We start from the raw sequence: 23,676 nt of genomic DNA, 5'->3' as shown, positions 1-23,676 counted from the left end.
CAATACAGTATCTTCTGGAGACAATGATAAAACTTTACTTAGAGCAGGAGGGTGTGAGAGACAGTGAGAATCTTCCTTCTTGCTCCATCTTGGTCTTATTTTCCAAGCATTGGCTGAACTCTCTGCCTTTATGGCAAGATGCCTGCTCTCTGCTTAGATAGTTCTTTAGCCAATATCACTCCAGCACTTTCTCCCACAATACTGAAATGCACTCACTAGTTCTGATATGCCAATTTAATATTAATTTTTTCCTCCTAAGAGAAAATTTTGACAAGATCAAAGTAATAAGAGAAGGCCTGAGGTGAACTAAGGTGGGGGGGGGAAATAGATCAGATTGTTAATGTACTGTTTTTATGTAGATTTGATTATCAGGGTTTACTTATCTTCTGATATAGATACAGCCAAGGTTCCCCCTCCCTCTACCTTATCCAATCAAAATTACAATGTTAAATTCCCAGTGAAGAAGAATCCTGATACTCATCTTATGGAGACATAAGCAGAACTTCCATGGAGTCAGGTTTGGTCTCGTGTATGTGTGTGTTCACTGGAGGGGTATTTATCTTTAAAGAAATGGACATTTTCCCCCAAAACGCTATAGAAAAAGCTAAATGAAATATTAGAAATCTTGACAGTAGAAATGATGGTTTTAGAAAAAAAACTTCCTGACCTTGGGGACAAGTTTGTAGTCACCTGGGGGAACATTTTCACCTTCATATTTGCATGGGAAAATTTTTTAAAAGACAATAAGGGAGGTTGGGAGTATCACCTTGTAATGCCCTCCCAGAGATATTGAGAGCCCTACCATATGCCAAGTCATAGTTACATTAGTCTTGAACTCACAGTCACCAGTCTCCAAATATTTTGACTCAGGTCAAATCAATACAAGAACATTGTAGATTTTTATTATGTACCATAGTTGATTATATTTGATGTGAATAAAGGTGATTCTGATGTGGTCACTGTCCTTGATCAGCTATAGTCACACAGAAGACGAAAGTTTTAAAATACAATTTAGGGCCCACTGTGCAGGTAATTAGATAATGCTGCAATTATATTTGTGTTTCTGAGAGTAGGTATTTGTGAGTGGGTATATTTGTGTGTGTGCGTTTGTGTATGTGTGTTTGTGTGTGTGTGTGTGTGTGTGTGTGTGTGTGTGTGTGTGTATAGTGACTGGGGGTTTTAGAATGGAGAATGGGGAAAGATATTGTGAGGAAATTTCTAAGAGTAAATAGCTATGGGTAAATGTGGTATGGTTATAAGTTGGGCTTTTGTCATATAGGTACTTAACAATGGTTACTTTTCATTGTCAACTTGACTACTTTTAGAAATAACCATAGAAGCACACCTCTATGTGTATCCATGATGGTATTTCCAGAAAGGTTTAACTTAGGAGAGAAGGCCCACCCTGAATGTGGGCAGTGCCATTTTGCAAGTGGAGATCCAGGACAGAATAAATAGGGAGAACAATCTAAGTGCCAACATTTATTTCTTTCCCTGCTTCTTGACTATGGATGTAATGTGACCCACAACCTCACACTTCTGCTTTCACAACTTCCCCACCATGATGGATTGAACCCTCACACTGTGAATCAAAGCAGATCCTTCCTTCTATAAGTTGACTTCGTTAGGCATTTTTTCTCTGTGATAATAAAAATATCTAATAGAGTGGTGCATGGTTTGTACCATCTTGTTTGGTTAAAAATGTCTACATACATGTGAATAAGCAACCAAAGCATCAATTAGTTAAACACAAGTGCAATAGAACCTTCTTTATGGCTATCCCAACTTTATTCAAAAGCCTCTTATGAGTTGAAATATTGTGTCTCTTAGACTCACAACTCCATCCAGATGCTTATCACCTGTTAGTAGATCATGTGGGATGTGCTTTTGTCTTTTTCATATTTTAAAGGGAAATGCATACAGCAGTCCTCAGTTTGGACTAAAATGTGTTCTTTAATCTGGATGTGAAATCTATTTCTTTATTTTACTACTCTAACAGAATTTGACATCTTCTTCTAAATTCAGGAACCAACTTAAACTAGCATTAAAATATTTGATTTTTCTAGCAGTAGAAGTCAGAAGTATTTTTATATTACATGTACTTGTTGAAGATATCTCTAAATATTTAAATATATAATTATTTTGAAATAAAATTGTTTGGGCCTACCATTATAAATAATAATTTATGTGCTGATAAAGATACACCATATTTATTATCATGATAATAAAGCTCATATGTTGTTTGTGTATCTTTTTTCTATAACTATCTTGATAAATGTATTTTAATATAACTGCTTTCCCTAGTCATTATTTATACATTTATTTTTGTGCATTTAAAAACACTATTTTGAAACACATTTCCAGATTAAAGGATTAGATAGCTCAATCCTTTCATAGGACCTTATACTTTACACTTTAAATTCCTTTATTCTTGAAAAAGCACTAGGAAATTGATTATTATTCAAAATTTATTCAATCTTTTTAAGGATATTGACACACCTTCTAAAAACTCTGCTCAGGTATAAATTATCTTTATTTACTCAATTCATGATCACAGACTGAACAATGTACTATTCGATGTCTTCTAGAAGAGCTGGTAAAAGTGACATCATTTTCAAAGGACATTTTCTAGTCTTTGGAGGGGTAGAATATAGATAATGGGAGGAAGTGAAAAGATGAATGGCTCAGGCAGGAGTTAGTACTGTTTGAGCAGACCAGGAAACCAGCTGAGCTGATGGCTTAAATGGAAGTTCTCTTGTGGCGATGATGTGCCCACTGTCTTGGAAGTTCCTACAATACCGGTAGAGCTACAGCTGATGCTGTGGACAGGATTGCCAAAGGCTGTAAATTGGATTTACCCTTTGAGCTGTTGTCTTCCTTCAAGACAAGTTATTTTCTCTATTTAAGAAAGTAGTGAGTTTGAGAAAGTATTTTGGCTCTTCATGAATCCTTATACTTTTGTGACTGTTCTTTCAGGGAAAAGACAGCATGTCCAAAATATCTTTTAAAAATTCAACACAATCATAAGATGGGTGGAATGTGATAACAGCACAAGCCTCAAGGTGTTCGTTGATAATACACTAAAACCTCACATTATAGTTTTGCAGATGAATGTAACCTGATTCATCATTGTGTTATTAGAAATCTGATGTCCAGAATAAAAAACGATGATCCTTCTCACCTACTTCCCACTTGCCAGATGATACCAACAACAAATGTTTCATCTCACAAAGCACTGTTGTAAAAGCATAGAAAATGTTCAAAGTGGTACAGCATGAAAATCTTCTGAAGAACCAATAAAGGGAACTTTTGAAATGTGTTCCCAGTGACTGCGATATTTCTAAGTCCTCTAAACTCTGAAGCAAGTAATTTTATATGATATACACTTGTGTTCCTAGAGACTTCTTGCTGAAAAAGAAGATGAACTATGAGACAGACAAATCAGTCACAGGTGACAGAATTTCTCCTTCTGGGACTGTCTGATGACCCACATACCCAAAAGCTTTTATTTGTCTTATTCCTGGGTGTCTATCTGGTCACTGTGCTTGGAAACCTACTTCTTATGTTCCTTGTTCGGGTTGACTCTCGGCTTCACACACCCATGTATTTTTTTCTGTGTAACTTGTCACTGGCTGACCTCTGCTTTTCCACCAACATTGTTCCTCAGGCCCTCATCCATCTCCTTTCAGGGAAAAAGGCCATTTCATTCAGACGCTGTGCGGCTCAGCTTCTGCTCTTTCTCATTTTTGGTTGTACACAATGTGCCCTTTTGGCTGTGATGTCCTATGATCGGTATGTGGCTATCTGCAACCCTCTGCATTACCCCAGCATCATGACATGGAGAGTTTGTATCCAGCTGGCTACAGCATCATGGACGAGTGGCATTTTAGTGTCTGTGGTGGACAGCACTTTCACACTAAGGCTTCCCTATAAAGGCAGCAACAGTATTGCTCATTTCTTTTGTGAGGCCCCTGCGCTGTTGATCCTGGCATCTACGGACACTCACACTTCAGAGATGGCCATTTTCCTCATGGGGGTTGTGATTCTCCTCATACCTGTCTCCCTAATTCTAGTGTCCTATGGCCACATCATAGTGACTGTGGTCAAGATGAAGTCAGCTGCAGGGAGACTCAAGGCATTTTCTACCTGTGGCTCCCACCTCATGGTTGTCATCCTTTTTTATGGGTCAGCAATTATCACCTACATGACACCGAAGTCTTCCAAAGAGCAGGAGAAACTGGTGTCTGTTTTCTATGCAATGGTGACACCTATGCTTAATCCCCTCATATACAGCCTGAGGAACAAAGATGTGAAGGGAGCTCTGAGGAAAGTAGCCATGAAAAACTTCTCAGGCAGGCTTAGACTCACCCAGTGACTCAGTTCCTCTTGACTTTCTACATATAACACATGCTAGATAGTCTTCCTTATGAACGTAAGCTATGTTAAGATGCTTACCATTGGGCCTTCGCCTTTTTCATGGATGTACAGTTTAACCTTTATCCCATACTTTCTTTGCAGAAGGAGAAGGAAATAATATATGGATCATTAGGAAGGAAGATATGCTTCCTTCTGTTATATACTTTAACAGTGAGGAGCTTCTGAGCATCTGTATATTCTCTCTCTCTCTCTCTCTCTCTCTCTCTCTCTCTCTCTCTCTCTCTCTCTCTCTCTCTCTCTCTCTCTCGAATATACAATGTGCTCTTTTGGCCGTGATGCCCTATGATTAGTTTGTGACAATCTGGAACTCTTGGCATTACCCTAATATCATGACCCAGAGATCTTTTCTAAGAATTAGATAATCTTTTAAGACAAAAATATATCTTTTAAACTATGGCATATGTTGTTGTCTATCTCAGATCCTAATCTAGCTTTTCTTTTGTCATTTCTTAATTTCTTTACATTGTAAAATAAAAATTTAAAAATATTGCTTAATACCTCACCATGATCTATGTTCTATTTGTGTGTGCATTCATGTGTAGCTGTGTCAGGGGTAGGTAATGAAGAGACCAGAACAATGAAGTAGAATGAGGCTCTTTTGATAGTTCATACTCTTTTTAGAGACACAAAGATCATATTTATCAGGATAAGCCCCCATGAATGTGAATATAGAGATTTGAAACCAATAAGAAATAATGACAAACGTCAAATTTGTAATGCACTCTATGCCTGAAGGACTAAGAGGATGGAACTAGGAACCAGGGATGGTAGCTGTATGCAAAGACTAGATTATGTAAGAGCTGTGGACTAGATTATGTACATGAGCAATCCATGAGAGAAATTATTTAAAGGAATTTTCCAGCTACTTTCTGCTCCTCTGATATTAAATTGCGGGTAAAATTTAAACAACAAGGGAACCTATCTATACAGCCCATAAGCCCAGACTCTGAGTCAAACAGCAGGCTTAGAGGAAAGAAGATGCATATGAAGGGCCAAGGGAAGGCAGGCTTTCCTTTTTGCCTCACCATGCATTTGTTCATTGTCCAGTGATTAATTCATGTTTGTAGCACAGAGAGCACCAAATTCCATCAATGACTTTATCAGTGTGACATGAAGTACAGAACACATATCTGCTTGATACCAAAAGGGATAGCATTGGCCAGAATTATTTGCTCAAAGGAATGAGGAGAAAGAATGAAAAAAAAAAACCCAATCCAATTGATTAGGAAATAAACCTATATTTCTGATCCTAAAACAAAACTAGACCTAAACTGGTAATTGTGATGTTTCTTCCACTACTCTCTGTTTTGCATCCAATACAGTAGTTGCACCTTAAGCAATGGCTGTCCCAGCTGGCAATTCCAACTCCACAGCTATCAGCAGGGGCCACGTTGGCTGCATCCAGGCAGGAATTCTGTTCCCTTAGGCACCACCACCACCTCTATCAAAGCCACTAAAGGAAACTTTATCTAAATCTCTATCCTTCTATAGAACTCAGGATTCAAAGGTTGAGGTAAAATTCTGCTTACTCAGAGAGCTAAATAGCAAGTAACTACCCTTCTTCCCTTGCTCATGTCTCCATAAAAAAGGGGCATCCTTCTGCTCAGCCACCACTTAAGAACCCTCCCTACACTTAGTTCTCCCCTACCACTTCCTTTCAGCTAGTTGCTGACTCAGCCTCCTGACCCCAGGTTAATTGTATTTAATGTAACATGTCTTTGCATCATTAACAAAAGCAGCAGAAACAAATGCAACACACCTTTACACAGTTAAAATAATATTTCACCCATTACACAGTTAAAATAACATTCCACAACAACTCTCTCATGAATTTCTTTCTTACTTAGTCTCTATTTGTGGAAATTTGTTGGCAGTGGTGATCTAAAATTTCTTTTCTGAGCATAAGTCCATAGATTCCTCTTTGTTGAGTTTTTTCTTTTGATTTTCCTTTGATTAGCAATGTTCAAAGAAGTGTTAATGCCTGTGAAGTTTCTTGGTTTCAAACACAGTCTTCCCTGACTCTAGTGTATTTCAGCAGCCCTATTTGTTCTTGGAAATAGAAACAATCAATAAAACAGCATTGTAATTTTACTTTAGTCTTCTATGGCTCTCTCCAATTTTTTTTAAAATAGGCACTTAGTGCTATGAACTTTAGAACAACCTCCACTGGGTCCCTGAAATTTTGGTACGTCATATATTCATTTTCATTTGTCAAGAAAGTTTTTAATTTTTTTTCTTAATTTTTGTCTTGACCCATTTTTCATTAAGTAATGGCCTATTTAATAGTGATCCATTTTTCATCTAGTTTGGTGTCTATGAGTTTGGAAGCTTTCTGTTGTTTCTGATATCCAGCTTTAGTCCATAGTGGCCAGATAGGATGTATCTGTTACACCTTGTTTTGTGTTCGAGTATGTGTTTGCTATGTGTTCAATTTTGTGGTCAATTTTGGAGAAAGTTCCATGAGGTCCTGAAAAGAAAGTATATTCTTTTGTTTGGGGGTGAATGTTCTGCACTATTTGTTAGGTCTATTTGGTTTGTAATGTCAGTCAGCTCCAACATTTTTCCATTTAGTTTTTGTCTGGATTCTGGATGACCTGTCTATTGGCAAGAGTGTAGTAGTGCAGTTTCTCACTATTAGTGTGCGAGGGTCAATATGTGATTTAAGCTATAGTAGTGTTCCTTTTACAAACTTGGGTGCCTATGTTTGGTGCATAGATGTTAAGAATTGCAAAATCATCTTGGTGGATTTTTCTTTTGATGAGTATGTAGTGTCCTTTCCTATCTCTTGTGATTAGTTTTGATTTGAAGTCTAGTTTGTGAGATATTAATATTAAAATGGCTACATCAGTTTGCTTTTTGGCCCATTTGCATTGAATATCTTTTTTCATCCTTTTATTCTGTGGCAGTGTCTATCATTTGATGTTAAGGTGTGTTTCTTAGGTGCAGGAAAAGAATGGATCCTGTTTTGGAATACAGTCTCTTAGTCTGTGTTTTTTCATTGGGGCATTGAGAGAATTAATGTTGAGAGATATCATTGAGCAGTGTTTGTTGATTCCTGTTATTTTGCTGTTTTGGTCTCTCTCTCTCTCTCTCTCTCTCTCTCTCTCTCTCTCTCTCTCTCTCTTCTCTCTCTGTACATGTGTGCATGTTTCCCCTCTTTTGATTTGCTGGTTTGGGATTATTTATTCCTTGTGCTTTTGGGGGCATGATTAACCTGTTCTGTGGTTTCCTTCTTTAGGGAAATTTTCTTTATGACTTTTTTTTTGAAAATATTTTCTGTGTTTTGATTGAAGTTTTGTCTCCTTCCCCTATTCCAATTATCCTTAGATTTGGCCTTTTCATAGTGTCCCAGATTTCATGGATATTTTTCTGCCAGTATTTTTTTTTAGATTTATAATTTTTCTTTGGCCGAGGTACCCATTTCTTCTACTGTTGTGTCTTCAATGCCTGAGATTCTCTCTTCCATCTCTTGTATTCTATTGGCCAGGCTTGCCTCTGAGGTTCCTGTTTGAGTTACTAAATTTTTTATTTCCCAGTTTCTCTCATTTTTTGGGTTTTCTTCTTCATTGATCCTACTTCTACTTTTAGGTATTGAATAGTTTTATTCATTTCCTTCTACTATTGTGTTTTCATAGATTTCTTTAAGATATTTATTATTTAATTTTTGAGAGTTCTATCATATTCATAAAAGGTATTTTAAAGTCTTGTCTGTCAGCAGTGTTGCAATTCTCAGGACCTACTATGGTAGGGTTGTTGGGTTCTAGTGGAGACATATTGACCTGGCTGTCATTGATTGTGTTTTTATGCTGTCATGTAGGCATCTGGTTTGGGGAAGATTGTGAATCTAGGTGCTGATTCTGGTCTTATCCTTGTTAGGTGGGTGTTTTATTCCTTGGTTTCTGTTGCCATCTTTAGTCTTAGAAGGGTGTGGTGTTTACTAGAGAATTTTCTGAGTTCCTGCTAGATGTGGTCACTGTGGGTTCCAGGTAAAATGTGTTTCTAGGCATTGGGAGCTGACTCATAGAAATAAGGATGGGGCCCACAGAAGGGAGGAAAGCAGGGTGTTCTGTGGTTGGTTGTTTTTACTCTTTTTTGGGGGGCTACCGCCCAGCTCCCAAATAAATTCACACAGAGAGACTTATTATTACTTATGAATGCCTGGCCTTAGCTTGGCTTAGTTTCTAGGCAGCTTTTCTTAATTTAAATTATCCCATCTGTCTTTTGCCTCTGGGCTTTTCCTATTCTCTTACTTCTGTAAATCTTGCTCTTACTCCATGGCTTGATGTGTAGATGGATGGCTGGGTGGCTGACCCCTGAAGTCCTCCTCCTTCTCTGGTTCCTAGACCTTCCACCTCAGTTTTCTCCTTCTATATATACTCTGCCTGCCAGCCCTGCCTGTCCTTTCTCCTCTCTTGCCATTGGCTGTTCAGTTCTTTATTAGACCATCAGGTGTGTTAGACAAGCACAGTAACATAGCTTCACAGAGTTAAACAAATGCAACACAAACAAAAGTAACACACCTTAAAATAATATTCTACTACAGTGTTCTACCAGGATCTGCTTTAGTCCCCTGGTAATGGGAGCGGAGAGTCAGGAGAGGCTACAATAGGTAATCTAAGGAGCTGGGCATGAGACTGTGGGTTTGGATATGCAGAAGATGAGGGAGAGTCAAGATCTAAAACTTGCCTACCTGTTTTGATGGCCTATTTGCTTCTCTGGCAGGCTTGGGTGGCAGGTTCCCAGGGAATTCCTGCTGGAATTGGAGGCTGGGATAAAGTAATGAGTAGGGGGAAGGAAGTTTAGAGGAGAAGATCTGCATGATTCACTGAAGATGGGAGGAGGGACTTTGGCAGAAAGTGTTATGCTACAGATCTGGGAATGAGACTTGGGGGTTCTATTTGGAGGAGAAGAGTAGGAGGTGAATGAAGATCTGCAGTTAGCCTACCTGTTTCCCTGAGTGGAGTGGCCATCAGGGTCCAAGGGAATGCCTGCTGGAACTGGGGGCTGGGATACTGGGATGAGTTAGGGGAAGAAAATTTGGAGGTGATATCTGTATGACACACTAGAGATGGGGACAGGGGGAAGGGAGGCTGCAGAGGGGGTCTGCTATACAACTGGAAATAAGACTGTGGGAATGGATTTAGAAGAGAGGAGGAAAAGGTGAATATCTAGAGTTAGCCAACCTACTTCCCTGTCCATATTGATTTTTTAATAGTGGTTATATTGAATGCATTTTGCCATATCAGGTACTTTTTATTTTATACTTTCTAAGTATCAGGTAAGGTACATGTTTCTATGTTCAAGTTTTTCTAAGATTTTGTGTGGGCACCCCTGTGCATATTTTCACAAGCTCACCCGTGTGCCTGTGTAAATGTACATGTATGACATATGTACAGAAGCCTATGAAGCTCAGAAGATGGCATCAGATCCAATCGAACTGGAATTACAGGGGTTGTAAGCTACACCAGGTGCTGAGAATGGAATCCAGGTCTTCCCAAAGAACAGCAAGAACTCTTGCCTGCCGTTCCATCTCTACAGCCATGTGGTTTTCAAATGGTTGAAAACTTTGAAGTTCAAGGCCCAGTGGGTAGAACTCTGGGACATAATTCATTAAGGGAATGCATGCAAGGACTTTTCTGCCAGGGCATTCCATTCAACCCCTTGAAATAGGCAGGAGTTATTTTCTATAGTATTTTGTAATGTAGTCTATTTTTTGGATGTCTCCCAATCCTATATTTTTTCACAAAATTATTCTGTTGACAAGACATAGATGAAATTCTAAGTGCAGAGATAGAGAGGAAGGTCATGTATGTAAAGCGTTCACAGAAATATTTGCGGGAGAAACATTGCGCAGAAAAATTACTTTGTGGCCAGACTTGGTTGCAGTGTCCCTTCTTGGGTCACATCTCTGGCATTTTGATGCCTTTGACGTAGCCTTAATTTGTAACCAGCTCAACCTTTTATCCCTTATGACTTCCTTTTAGAATACAATTTTGATTCTCTGCTATGGAGTAATTTACTGCTAATAAACTGGGCTTGACATCAAGCCCAGAATTGATCACCAAGCACCATGTCAAATGAGGGATTGCCTGAACACTAGTACAGTTTGGTCCTTATTGGACCATTAACACTACACAGAGGTGTTTTATTGTAATCAATGTACAGATAAAATTAGCACTCATATGTGCATATTTTATCTGTATCATTGTTTTTGATATGTCTGTTGTTAAATTTTATACAAAGCATGTTTTTACATATACATGTTATTGTTGAAAGTTAATATATATTCTGTAGTAAATAATGTGTTTTACTCCTATTATGCCTTATTAGGGGGGCTTTGTTATCAAATGCTGAAGTATAGTTTGTACATAAAAGAAGTGGTTCCAATTCCTCATGACAGAAAGAGGTAGGGCAGTTCACAGAATCAGTGGAGAGAGAAATGCATCTGCAGTAAACGCTGTTTACCCTAATGATCATTGAGTTTTCAGGAATGTGTTTGCACACATCTATGGTGCTAGTATACTAAGGGTGCTACTGAAATTCCAGAGTTGTATGTGTTCACAGGGAAGAATCACGAAGAAAGGCTGCTCTGTTGGCCAAATGTACAGTCTTGAAAGGACATCTGATTTCATCCAATCACAATAAAGGCACAGAAAAAAAGTTGAAAGGTGAACAAAACCTCTGAGTTATGTATGTTATGTATAGCAGGTCTCAATAATCCTGTACTTATCCTTAGTTGGAGAGTCTGTGCAGCCTTCCTACCAAGGATTGTTCATTCTGCCAGTGGATTGTTTGTGGTTATCTGTGCAGAGCATATGATATATAGGAGCATTAAATGTGGAATATTCTTCCTGTAAATGAGACTCCTTGTAACTTTGGCAACAGAGGCAGAGCTCTTTAACTGCCAACTATCATAAACCCTGGAGGTTTAAGATAGCTTTTCACTGCTCCTCTTCCTCACTAGGATTCAAGTTTGTTTTGTTAGAGACTTTGTGTTCAGGGGCTATATTTGTTCTGATGTGGAATTCAGAGTCAAATTGTGGATGCAAGTGAAAAATCAATTGAAAATAATGAGTGAAAACTATTTATTTGATTTACTAGTATAATTATTTTAACTAACTGATGAAGGTCCTCTTAAAATATGTAGATATTGTGTTGGGGCAAATAGAGGGAAGTAAAACAGATTCTAAAATGAACTGGATAAAGAATTTCAAGATTAAAGTATATATATATATATGTATATATACATATGTATGTATGTATGTATGTATGTATGTATGTTTGTATGTGTGTGTGGTGGGTTGTAGGAAATTGTCAGCTTTCAAAGGATCTTAATTGAAGTAATCAGGAATACCGCAGGGAACTTAGTAGGCCAGTCTCAGAGTCAGCCAGCAGTTTCCTTTAGCTTCTGTGTTCTTTCATTCTCAAATGGATCCTAGTGGAGATTCCAAAACTTCAGTAGGTACACAGTATCCCCTAAAAGAGTAGAAACTTGGGGAATTCAATGTTCCTTGTTTTGTCCTTCCACTGTGTCCTTGCCGGTGCCTGTCCGAGTCAGTCACAGTTTCCGAGGATTCAGAGTTCTGCCAATGACTCGCCTCAGTGCAGTCTTCACCTCATTGTTCCTTAAGCTGTAGATGATGGGGTTCAACATGGGCGTGATGACTGTATAGGAGAGCGACACCATTTTCTTGTGCTCAGGGGAGGTGTTGGAGCGTGGCCTGAAGTACATGAGGATGGCAGTGCTGTAGAAGAGGGAGACAACCAGGAGATGGGAGGAGCAAGTGGAGAAGGCCTTGTGTTTCCCCTCAGTTGAAGGCATCCTGAAGATGGTGGAGAGGATGCGGACATAGGAACCCAGGATCAATAAGAAAGGAAAGAGGATGAATAGGACAGTAGCTGTTAGAGCCTCCAGTTCAAATAGTGAAGTATCAGCACAAACCAGGGCTATGACAGGGGGGCTGTCGCAGAAGAAGTGGTTCACCCTGTTGGGGCCACAAAAAGGGAAACTGAAAATCCACGTAGTTTGCACAGTGGCCACTGGGAACCCTGCGAACCAAGAGGCAGCTGCCAGCTGGGCGCAGGACTTGCGGCTCATAATTACTGGGTAGCGCAAGGGATCACAGATCGCCACATAGCGGTCATATGCCATTGTGGCCAGGAGGCAGCACTCAGCAGCCCCAAAGAAGAAGAAGAAATACATCTGAGTGGCACAGCCAAGGAAGGAGATGGTTTTGTCTTGGAGTATCAAAGTACTCAACATTTTGGGAACAATGACCAAGTTGAAGCCTATTTCCAGGAAAGATAAGTTTCTGAGAAAGAAGTACATAGGGCTTTGCAGGGCAGAGTCAGCTGTAGTAACCAGAATGATTAGAACATTGCCCATGAGTGTGACTAGGTAAATGATCAAAAACAAGAGAAATAATAGAGCCTGTAGCTCATAGGACAATGTTGAGAAGCTCACAAGAATAAATTCCCTAACAGTTGTCCAGTTTCCCCAGGTCATTCTTCTGCACATTGAGAAGCCAAGATTCAGGAAGGTGAGGAAAACTTCCACATATTATGTTATATGCTTATTGTACTCTAAATAAGAAACCTCATTTGGTTCCAGACTCTACATTTGTTGTGACTGTAGAATGTAAAGCATCAGTCTTCTCCAAAAATGTGTAAAATAATTTTGACTATTTGAGTTCACAGTTGTTTAAGAAGAATCCTGATTTTTTCCCATTAAGCTGAGATTCACTCTATGTATTTATACATGTCCAAGCTTTTCTCCATTCTGAAGAGAATGCCCCAAAGCACAACTCCACTTACCCTCCTACCCTAGCACTTTGAATAGTCAGTTGTGCTAAGAAAGACAGGGGAAATGTTTTTGAAGTCTGGTTGCACAATGGAAGAGGACGAGGTCTGACTGTGTATGTTTTGTATAACAAATGGCCAGAAAAGAAAAAAAAATGTTAAAGAAACAGACAGTACAATTAAATGCAAATGATTCCTGAGTAATAGTCCTACAGAGGACCTAATATCAAGATCCGTAATACTGTGAAAGATTTAATGTTATTGCAAGAAGTCCCACTTCTACATTCATCAGGACTTACAACACAGAAGTGGATGTTTATACATCTCAGGGAGGAAGAATTCTCAAGGAAGTTGTGCCTGAGCAAAGAGAACAGAATTAAGATCAGAGTCATGAGAGAATCCTGATGTGTTGAGTGTAAGCCTTTATATCATCTCTTCTTGGTTAAGTTGTGCTGGGCTCTCAAGGCACTTGATGGTCACACATTGCATGTTAACGAAGTCCACCTCAAGCATCTAGATGCCACTGATAAGACTTTCCATGAGAACGAAATAGAAGATTTCATTAACAACCAAGTCTCAAAATTGAGAACCTCAAATTATTTTTAATGATGATAATCTTAGATGAAGGAATAAGATGAAAATGTGTAACCTTGTAACCTGTTGTCCGATGCACTGTATATCCTCAGTAAAAGATAGCCATGAAGATTGTGACAATATGATGCTAACTCTGCTTTCCAGAATAAAAAGTAAATCTATCCAACTCATGGCCCTGCTGTTAAATTTCTAGGACAAAAGAAGAACAATTATTTGATTAATATAAATTACGTTCTATGTGGTAGTCATCAAAGGTCATAACTGATGACTGGAGTGAAAATCTCTGCTCTCAGATTCAGAGATCCATAGCCAAATACCAGGCCGAGCTCTAGGAGTCTAGTCGAAGAGAGAGAAGAGGGATTCTATGAGCAAGGGCATCAAGATCATGATGGAGAAACCTACAGACAACCAAACCAAACTAGTGGGAACTCATGAAATTTAGACCAACACCTGTGGAGCCTGCATGGGACTGGACTAGGCACTCCACATAGTGAGATAGTTGAGTAGCTTGATCTGCTTAAGGGACCCCCTGGCAGTGGGATCAGAATCCATCTCTAGTGCATGAGCAGGCTTTTTGGGGCCCACTACCTATGATGTAGCAACTTGCACAGCCTTGAGGCAGGGGGAGGGGCTTGGACCTGCCTCTACTAAATGTACCTCCCCATGGGAGGCCTTACCTTCTTGTAGGAGGAAATGGGGGGTGGGTTAAGAGGGGGAGGCTGGTGAGGTGGGAGGAGAGAAGAGGGGAATCTTTGATTGGTATGTAAAATGAATAAAAACTTTTTTTAATAAAAGAATATTTAGAAAAAAAGAAAATCTCTGCTCTCATAGAAACTGCCTTCTCCATAATTAGACTTATTATCAGCAAATTTTACTAATAGAATGTGTTTTATGTGATGGTGAGTAAGCACAATGCTGAAGAATAAAGTTCTGGGTGAGCAAGTTATTTGAGTATAGAGAGTGTTAGAAATGCCTTGTTGAAAAGAAGACACTCAAGTCCTGTGCAGGTTCAAGAGTAAGTGAAAGGATGAATGGAAAGGGAAATACAAAGAAGAGAATACTTAGTGTTTTTGCTGATTGATATTTGTTTAAAAATACTCAACCTCAATTTCTCTATGTGGGTCTCTGTATCTATATTCATTTCTTGTGCCTTTTCTTGTCTCCATTTTCTTCTGTTTATTGTTTTTTTCCTATTTTGATATCTTAGATTTGTTTTATCTTACTATATTTTATTATTATCATCCTTTAGAAATACTGCTTGTCTTCTTACTGCTTTTTTCTTTCTTTTTTTTTTCTGGGGGAATAGGGGTTTAGAGACAGGGTTTCTCTGTGTAACAGCTCTGGCTGTCCTGGAACTCAATTTGGAGACCAGGCTGGTCTCAAACTCTTGAAGTTTCTTTTGCCTCTGCCTCTGGAGTGCTGGGATTAAAGGCATGTGTCACCACTGCCAGGCTTGACTGTTTGTTTTCTGGTGAGAGACAGAAAGGGCGTGGATCCAGATGGGAGGGATGGTGTGTATGTGTGAAACTGGGTGGGGGTAGGTGGAGCAGAAACTGTAATCAGAATATATTGGTGAGAAAAACATCTATTTTCAATAGAAGAGAAACAGCAACAAAAAACAACATAAAGAAATCTTTGATATTTGTTTACATAGTAGAACATTTAGGAAGTCCTGACTTTAGTTTTTACAGCTTCATTAAAGATTCATTGAATCCTCTGGTAAAACAATGTTGAATAATTTAAAACTAATCCAATCAAGTGTAACCATGGCCAGTGACAGTTGGAATCACTGTAAGCACAGTTTGGTTTGGAAAATTTTTAAGGACATGTAGCAGAATGACTCCAGTTAGATACTGGAAAACAAATGACAAATGAGCAGGAAGAAAATGGTATCACAAAAGAACACTTACAAAGGTAGAGAGAATTTACATAGGACTAGTTGTGGCTCTCTGACTTTCCAGCAAGGGCAGACTACTCTCTAGGTACTGCCAGGGACTGAAAATGCTTAAGTTGAACAAGGATTTAAATGTAATGAAAGGCAAGGTCTTAGAGCTATCTTTACACAGCTTTGCTTTTCTCCTGATCTCTGAAATGCCTCCTGGGCCATCTTCCTAAGGCCTCAGGGTTGCAAAAGACACACAGACAAAACCTGATTTAGGACTTCTCATCTGCCTCCTTCCTCACAGTTGTAATTATGTACTATCCTTCATTTTTTCTCAATCTCTTGCTAATCTTCCCCTTTATGCCTGTCACTTTTCACTTCTATTTTAGATTCTCTGTTTTCCCCGCTATGCAGAGAAAGGACAGCAGAGAAATCACTGGGTAGATTTTGAATATGGCCTTCCTGTAGCTGAGGTTCTATTTGTGAGGATGTTACCAGTGCAGGAGAATGTCAAGTACACAGCTTTTGTTAATTGTCTTTGCTACTCTGTGTGTGTGTGTGTGTGTGTGTGTGAGAGAGAGAGAGAGAGAGAGAGAGAGAGAGAGAGAGAGAGAGAGAGAGAAAGAGAGAGAGAGAGAGAGAGAGAGAGAGAGAGAGAGAGAGAGAGAGAGAGAGAGAGAGAGAGAGAAAGACAGAGAGAGAACTATATTAGGAAGTGAAAGAAATGAGGAACTTAGTTGAGGCTGGTGGCTTAGACAGTGACTTCTCTTAGTTCAGTGTCTATTTTCAGGACTAAAACCTTGGGGATTCTGTGTTTTGTTAAAAACAAGAGAACGAGATACATTATGAGTGCTTAGCAAAATTTCCACATAACCAGTTATTTCAGTCTACAAAGTTTTTTTTTTTATTGTTAAGGACTCTGTTGTAGGTGCAGTTCAGAGTTCTGAGGTAGGATAACTTTTGAACAGCTATAAAATTAGACACTGACATAACTTCTGAGTTATGTTTTTCTGATATGCAAGACTATCATTCTACTAAATGCCCCATCTGCTTGACAGGGTGATGGTGAAGGGCCAAGTGAGAATCTGTATGCAAACAAACAGCTTGAACATTTTAAAGCACATCACACATGTCAATATTGTCTCACATAATTTCTCAGGATCTATTCTTTTTCAAGTTCTATAAAATTCCAGGTGTTTTGCATGAGACTCTGATCTGTCTTCTTGTCTCTTAGAAATTTGTCAAAAAAGAGATCTTTCTGGTGGTGATCCATCCTCTTTACAAAAGGTTTCAAGTCTATGCCACAATCCCTTGCCCTTTACTCACCTCCTATGAGTGATATCTGTCCATGTAAATTCTGGAAAAACTTCCCTCTGTAGCAGTCACTATGGAGCAGTCTCCGGCTATTTGAGAATGAGTGACTCCAGGAGAGTCCTAAATGATGGCTTTGACTGTGCCAGTCATTCCAGATAAGCACCAGGTTATTCTGAGGGAGTCATTCCAGAGACACTCTGGGCTAGCCTTATCTCCATCCCATTTGCTGGTGGACTCTGGGTTGTGCCATTGTCAAAGGTCTCCAAGATGCTTTGTTTCAGGGCTGTGCCAATCACCCCAGGTAAATCTTGTGCAGTGGCTGGGTCAGTACTTGTAAACAGGCTCTGAGCTGTGCAGTGCTCTTCACTCCAGAGATACTCTGTGCTGGGCCTATGTCTCCTACTCTAGAGGATTCCAGCCTGGGTCTCAAGACTATTTCATTCCCTGCTGTTTATTATAGACAAATGAATTTCCTCAGTGCTTCCTCTTTTTCAGGTGATGCCAATGATTTACTTCCCAACAGATATGAGTTTTGGCAACTCAATTACAAAACTTCATGAAGAACCCATGATCCTATAATTGAATGTAGGTTTTTTATTTCAGCTCCAAGTTTTCATACAGTTATGAAGCCACAAGAGAAAGGGACAAAACTCAGTGGTCTATCTATACTTCAAAGTTTATAGGCTAGAGAAATTAGAAGAGAGTACCAGTATTGTTTACATTTCCTCAATTTTGATAGTTTTCTGGGTGGTTTTAACCTGGATTGAGGAGAAGTCTTCAGGCTTGGGGACTGGAATCCATTACTCACTCTCTAACCCAGGTGTAGAATAGTAGTGAAAGGTATGAGCAGCTAGAGATGTTACTAACCTTCCAGCAAGATGAAGAAGTGAAAGTATGACTAGGAATCTCAAATTCTAACCCTGCTGGAGCAATAATTGACATTGAAAAAGGAGAAAATCTGCTGTGGATATTTTCCACCCCTAAGAAGTTATAAACAATTCATACCTACTGGGAAAGGGAAAATGCATTTTTTTCCCAATGAAATCTCACTGTGTTTATCTACCACACTCCAGGGTAGGCTCCATGCCCCAAAGTAGTTGGCCAACACAAAACACTCCATTTTTTGTGAACCTTTTGTTTTGTTAAGGTATTTTTTCTGTCTAATTGATTTTCTTTTTCTTAGTTTTTTTTTTTTTGGTCTGTTTTGATTTGTTTTTGAGATAGGGAACATGTAAAGAGTAGATAGATGTAGAGAATCTGGGAGGACTTGGGTAAGGAGAAGGAATATGATCAGAGTACAGTTCATAAAAATTTTATAATAAATTTTTTTTAAGAATTAAAGTGAAATCAGTGCTTTGGGGAAAAGGGCCTGAGTAATAAGAGCTTTGTACAAAATGCTTACACGGATGTTGAACTTTTTTCAAAATGCTTTTGAAGGATGTGTTTGATTGTGAGTTTCTCACTGGAAGCATTAATCATATGTGACTTGGTCATTACTGTTTGCTTGGTATCCAGCATGGTTCCTGCAATGAAAAATAATGTGAAAATAGTTATGGCTACCCAGCTTCTCTCTGTCATTCCACCTTTCATCCTTTTCCTCAACATCAATCTCACTCTAGCATTTGAAAGAGGACCAATCAAAACATGGGTCCTCATAACCAAAGAAGAAATGCAGAAAGTCCACTTTGAATGTTATTCATCAAAATGTTTAGTAGATGCTTATCACATAACAGACACTAGGTATTTAGTGGTAAATGGCCACTACTTAATGGGATAGAAAGTTTGGAAGGGAAAACAGACAAAGGAGTCTTATAAAATATGAAACTACAACTGTGATGAACATGTAACTAGGAGAAAATGATACAGCAACAAAAATAGCACTAGCATTTTTCTTTTCTCTAGACATAACCTATGAGCAGGAAAGAATAATGGGAAAATTTAATAGATTATTGTGAGTCGGTTGAAGATGTATTTGTGGATGGGCAAAAAAGATGGCTTTAACAAATAAAGAGTCTGTGTGTTATCTTGGTCACATACACTGGAAAGGACTCTATCTAAGTGGGAGATGAGGAAAGAGTACTATCACTGCCCTATGTAAGGGTTTGTGTGGTTCTGAATCCATGGTGGAAATAAACACATCATATAAAGGAAAACACTTATTTCTTCTTATGTGTTAGGTTACACTTTTGCTGTTGAGAAATACATATTGTTGGAAGATGAGTTTGAATATTTATACTTAGTTTAAGTTCATCATGGAAGTTTCCACAGAAAACTCACTTTATGGGTAGGTGTTGAACTTGGAGAAGATTCCTCACATAGCTGTTCTGGATTTAAAGTCTCAGTGATAATTATTTATTTTTTAAAGGGCTTTTGTTTTGTGTTCTGATTAAAGGTGTGTGTGTGTGTGTGTGTGTGTGTGTGTGTGTGTGTGTGTGTGTGTGTGTATGTGTGTGTTCTCTTCTCTTTTCTTAACTCATAGATGAAGGAGATTCCTGAAGGGATTATTACAAACAGCACAACAGGTACACATCCCTTTCAGTCCTCTTGGACTACCCTTTCTCTATTCTGGTGAATTCTATACATGCATATAATGAAATATGATCACATCCACCCCTATTTCTCTCCCCCAACTCTCCCCATGTGCCCCCAAACATGTAACTTTTCTAACTTAATTTTTGATAACCCACCAAGTACAATCAGTGCTGTCTACATGTGCATGGGGGTAGGCCATCCACCAGAGCATGAGAAACCTACCAGTGGGAGCATCTTCCAAAGAAAATGATCGTCCCTTCTCCCAGCAGGTATCAGCTGCCATATATCCTCATTAAGGGGTAGGGCCTAGAGTGCGACTTCCTGCCCATGCCAGAATGAATGTTGGCTGTCTTGACCTTGTACAGGTCTTGTCCTGGTAACCACATTTGCTATGAGTTCATTGGTGCAATAGCCATCCCATGTCCAGAAGACAACATTTTACAGCATTCCACCCCATCTGATAGCTCGTACCTTCTTTATCTGTGCCAATTTTATAGACCCTGAATCCTTCCTTGGCTTCAAGAAGCTTTAATGTTAAAAATTAAGAGGTAATAAACATATTTATAATATGAAAATATGCCATACCCCTAAAGTTGGTCAAGCTTTACTTTCAGATTTTCTGGTCCTTGGATCCTAAGAAACCTCTATGAGACTGAGTTGCCTGGAAGCTTGCTGTTTCTCTCTTCTTTTCCTCACATATGGAAAGTGAATATAAAAAAACCCTCCTATGACATGATCCAACATAAGCAAAAAGGTTTGCTTATGCTTTGTTGTTCCTTGAAGAATGAGGCTGATGTCAGGATTTCACATGAAATTGAAGCTTTGCTTCACTTTGTCTCCTCTCTACTGTACTGGACCTTTGTAGTTATTTCATTAGTAAGCAAGTCATCTTGACTTTATGACTCTAGAACCAATTCTGAGACGACATGCTGTGTGGTGATCATGTCTGCATCTCTCAGCAAGCAGAATTCTTGTTGGTTTTGGGGGCAATGTTTTTAACAGGCAGAAGATGTAAGAAGGAGAACATTCAAAAGCTCCTCCTTTTGCATAGTTTGTGTGTATTCCCCAGCTTTTCAGGACACCCAAGTTTTGCTGCAGGAATCAGTCTTCCTCCAGAATCATCCCTCATCTTTTGAGTAGCACAATTACCCACATGCCATCTACCATCACTTCCCATAAATTATTCTTCAAAAATTATTTTGAATTAATCCATTCTCATACCACTTCAAGTCAGAATTATTTTTAAAAACTGGACTATCCTATTCATTTGTTATCTTTTTTATTCTACGAAAATTAGGGACATGGGAGGTGTCTTACTCGCTGCCCAAATCTGAGGATCTGTGTTCAAATCCCTAGCACCCTTGTAAAAGTCCAGATATGGCTGCATGTTCCTGTAACCCTAGCACTGTGGATCAAAGTCAGGTAGATTCCAGGAGCATGCTAGTCAGCCAGGCTACTCAAAATGGTGTTTCTGGTTCAATGAGAGATCCTGTCTCAAAGGTACAAGGGAGAGAGTGATAGAGGAAGACACTGAATGGCCTCTTGCCTCTACATGCATACACGTGCATGCACAGATGAAAGTATCCTCCCCCAACACAACACACTTTATATATTAAAGTTTTTTTCCTTGGTCAAGGTAAACACAAATAAAGAAATGATATATTCAACATTGAGTTAATTATCATTTAACTCTTGCAATATGAATCTTCATGGATATTCTTTTTACAAACCTTTAAAATAGTGCCTATACCTAAGGCTCCATCCATAGCTAGGGACAGCCCTTGATTGGTTTGATTTTGGTTTCTGGCATAAGGTATTGTCTTCCATGATTATCTGTATATATTTCTTTACTTTAGACTACCATATCTATCTTCCTCAGCACCAAATGTTCTAGTGGAAATATCATTGGAATTTTCATTCTACTTGTTGTTGTGCATGTTAAACAACCTCCAGCCTCATTCATCTGCCTGTATAGGCAGTCTGTATTGTGTATCCAAGTACCAACTGTTATTTGTGGCAATACTCTAGATTTGAAGTTCTATGTCTTTCATCTGACTCTAATTCTATCCATATTCTCCGAGTGTTTTTAGTGTAGTTCTGTGGAACATAAGTCTTTTGATATACCTAAAGAGAAACATCTGTGAAGTTTTAGTTTTCAAAGAGTTGCAAGTACTTCAAGAGAAAACAATTTTGTTAAAAAAACACAAATATTTATAAAATTGAAATTATTAATAAACTTGGAATATAAGTTTATAAGAGTAATAAACATTGCATGAGACATCATAGTGGGTCTTGAAAGAGTGGATGAATTTGTCCAAACTAATGGTGGCAATTTTTCAGGACAAAAATGGAATACCAAGCAAGATACTACCTATGTTAATTATCCAAATTGTGTATTCAGAAGTTCAAATGAAATGTGTGCATTTTCTCTTACATACTCATCTATTTTCCTCATTTCTCAATATTTATTTTATTTAAACTAAAAATTCATTGAGTTTATTTTACATATGAAATAATCAATGTTCATTGTTTCATAACAAATATTATTGATGAAGTCTGAAGGAAATAAGCTTCTCAAAAATTACTGATAGATGTTTAAATGGTTTGATTTTCCTTTATGTAATGTTATATTTGTATTTATCTTTTGCCTCAGAAATTCAATTTCTAGATTTACATCTGTCAGATATACTATTAGAAATGTCAAGGAATATACAAAAGGCTGATCTGGATAGCATGATTTATAACAGTAAGTGATTAAATAAAGAAATGACACATGTATAAAATAAAGTGCCATGAGGTCATAAAAGGAATCATAGGATTAAAGAAGATCTGTTGGAATCAGCGAGGCCCTAATTAACGCTTTGATGAAAGTAGCACCATGACTGACACTTAACCATACCACTTCAACAAAGTATAAGGACCTATATGTGAGACAAGGTGCATACAGAATCTCAGGACATTCTTTCTGGGAAGAATTCAGTGGGAAAGAAATAGCCACTGAGGTTATTCATGCATGTTCATGAGGGTTATTGAGCTACTGTTCCTTGCTGCAGTCTAGTTAGTTTAGAAGAACTAACATTGCCTCAAAGGTATGCCCCCCTCTTTTTCTGCATATGACCCCATGTTAAAATTACTAGCCATTTTATAGTGTTCAAAGTGTGTGTTACACAGGAATAAAAGAATCTTGAAGTTCTTGGCACTGAATTGTTGAAATGTCAACAGAATCAGTAAACAAAGTAATATAAAGGCTTTGCAGATGCTGCTGTCCCCTATAGCCACTTGCTATCAGCTTTGACAAACTCCAGCGCTCTTTGATATTGTAGTTGATGTTGAACCTCTGGGCTCCATCTCCTTTGAGATGTTTGCAGACAAAGTTCCAGCAGAAAAATTTCATACTCTGAACACTGTAGAGGAAGGACCTGGCATTTCAACTTCACTGAATTGTTCCAAGATTCATGTGTCAGAGTGGTGACTTCACATGCCACAATGACACTATCAGCAAGTTCATCCACAGAGAGAAATTTGAAGATGAGAACTTCATCCTGAAGCATACAGGTCCTGGTATTTTGTCCATGTCAAATGCTGGACCAAATACAAACAGTTCCAAGTTTGATCTGCCTTGCCAAGATGGAATGATTGTATGGCAATCATGTGTTCATTGAGGTGAAAAGCATGGTCATTTTGGAAGCATGGAGTGATTGGAGTACAGGAATGGCATCCATGGAGTAGGAAGAAGGTCATCATGGACAGCCTTAATATTTCTGACTTGTGTGCATCATAGCCACCAGGAAATCCCCTTTAAACTCAGGAGAGCCCCACCTCATCTCTTCACAATACTCACAGTTCATCTCACTGCAATTCTTTGGGCTCCTTTTGTTCTTTATTTACCTCAAAGTCTAAGTGGATTTCAGAGTTAAGTTTATGATTATGGATAGAAACTAAATAAGAAAAACAAAGATACACTTTTGTGAGGTATAATTGGCAGGTAAAGAAAATTTTATATTGATGACAATAATATGTCTAAACTGCATTTGTGTTTTTTTCTTATTCTATTGAGATTTCCAAAAGCCATATTGGCAACTGGAATTCATCACAATAGAGATCAATAAGAGATAGAT

The 23,676-nt window shown here is 38.5% G+C and overlaps 2 protein-coding genes across 2 annotated transcripts; one reads left to right on the top strand and one right to left on the bottom strand.

Annotated features, from left to right (window-relative positions):
- Positions 1-3,376: 3,376 nt before the first annotated feature.
- Or2d2 (olfactory receptor family 2 subfamily D member 2) lies at positions 3,377-4,375 on the top strand. Its single transcript, XM_006991765.3, has one exon. The coding sequence runs from the start codon at positions 3,428-3,430 to the stop codon at positions 4,373-4,375; it is 948 nt and encodes a 315-aa protein (XP_006991827.1). The 5' UTR covers positions 3,377-3,427.
- A 7,620-nt stretch (positions 4,376-11,995) lies between these two features.
- On the bottom strand, positions 11,996-12,943 carry Or10a4 (olfactory receptor family 10 subfamily A member 4). Its single transcript, XM_006991764.3, has one exon. The coding sequence runs from the start codon at positions 12,941-12,943 to the stop codon at positions 11,996-11,998; it is 948 nt and encodes a 315-aa protein (XP_006991826.1).
- Positions 12,944-23,676: the final 10,733 nt, after the last annotated feature.

The sequence above is a fragment of the Peromyscus maniculatus genome, chromosome 1 (genome assembly GCF_049852395.1).
Source record: "Peromyscus maniculatus bairdii isolate BWxNUB_F1_BW_parent chromosome 1, HU_Pman_BW_mat_3.1, whole genome shotgun sequence".
Classification (NCBI taxonomy): domain Eukaryota; kingdom Metazoa; phylum Chordata; class Mammalia; order Rodentia; family Cricetidae; genus Peromyscus; species Peromyscus maniculatus.
This window is presented reverse-complemented; position numbering and strand designations above follow the sequence as displayed.

What these genes read in the sequence shown, in the direction of transcription:
- Or2d2 (XM_006991765.3), top strand. Translation starts at nt 3,428, where the DNA reads ATGAGACAGACAAATCAGTCACAGGTGACAGAATTTCTCCTTCTGGGA.
- Or10a4 (XM_006991764.3), bottom strand. Translation starts at nt 12,943, where the DNA reads ATGACCTGGGGAAACTGGACAACTGTTAGGGAATTTATTCTTGTGAGC.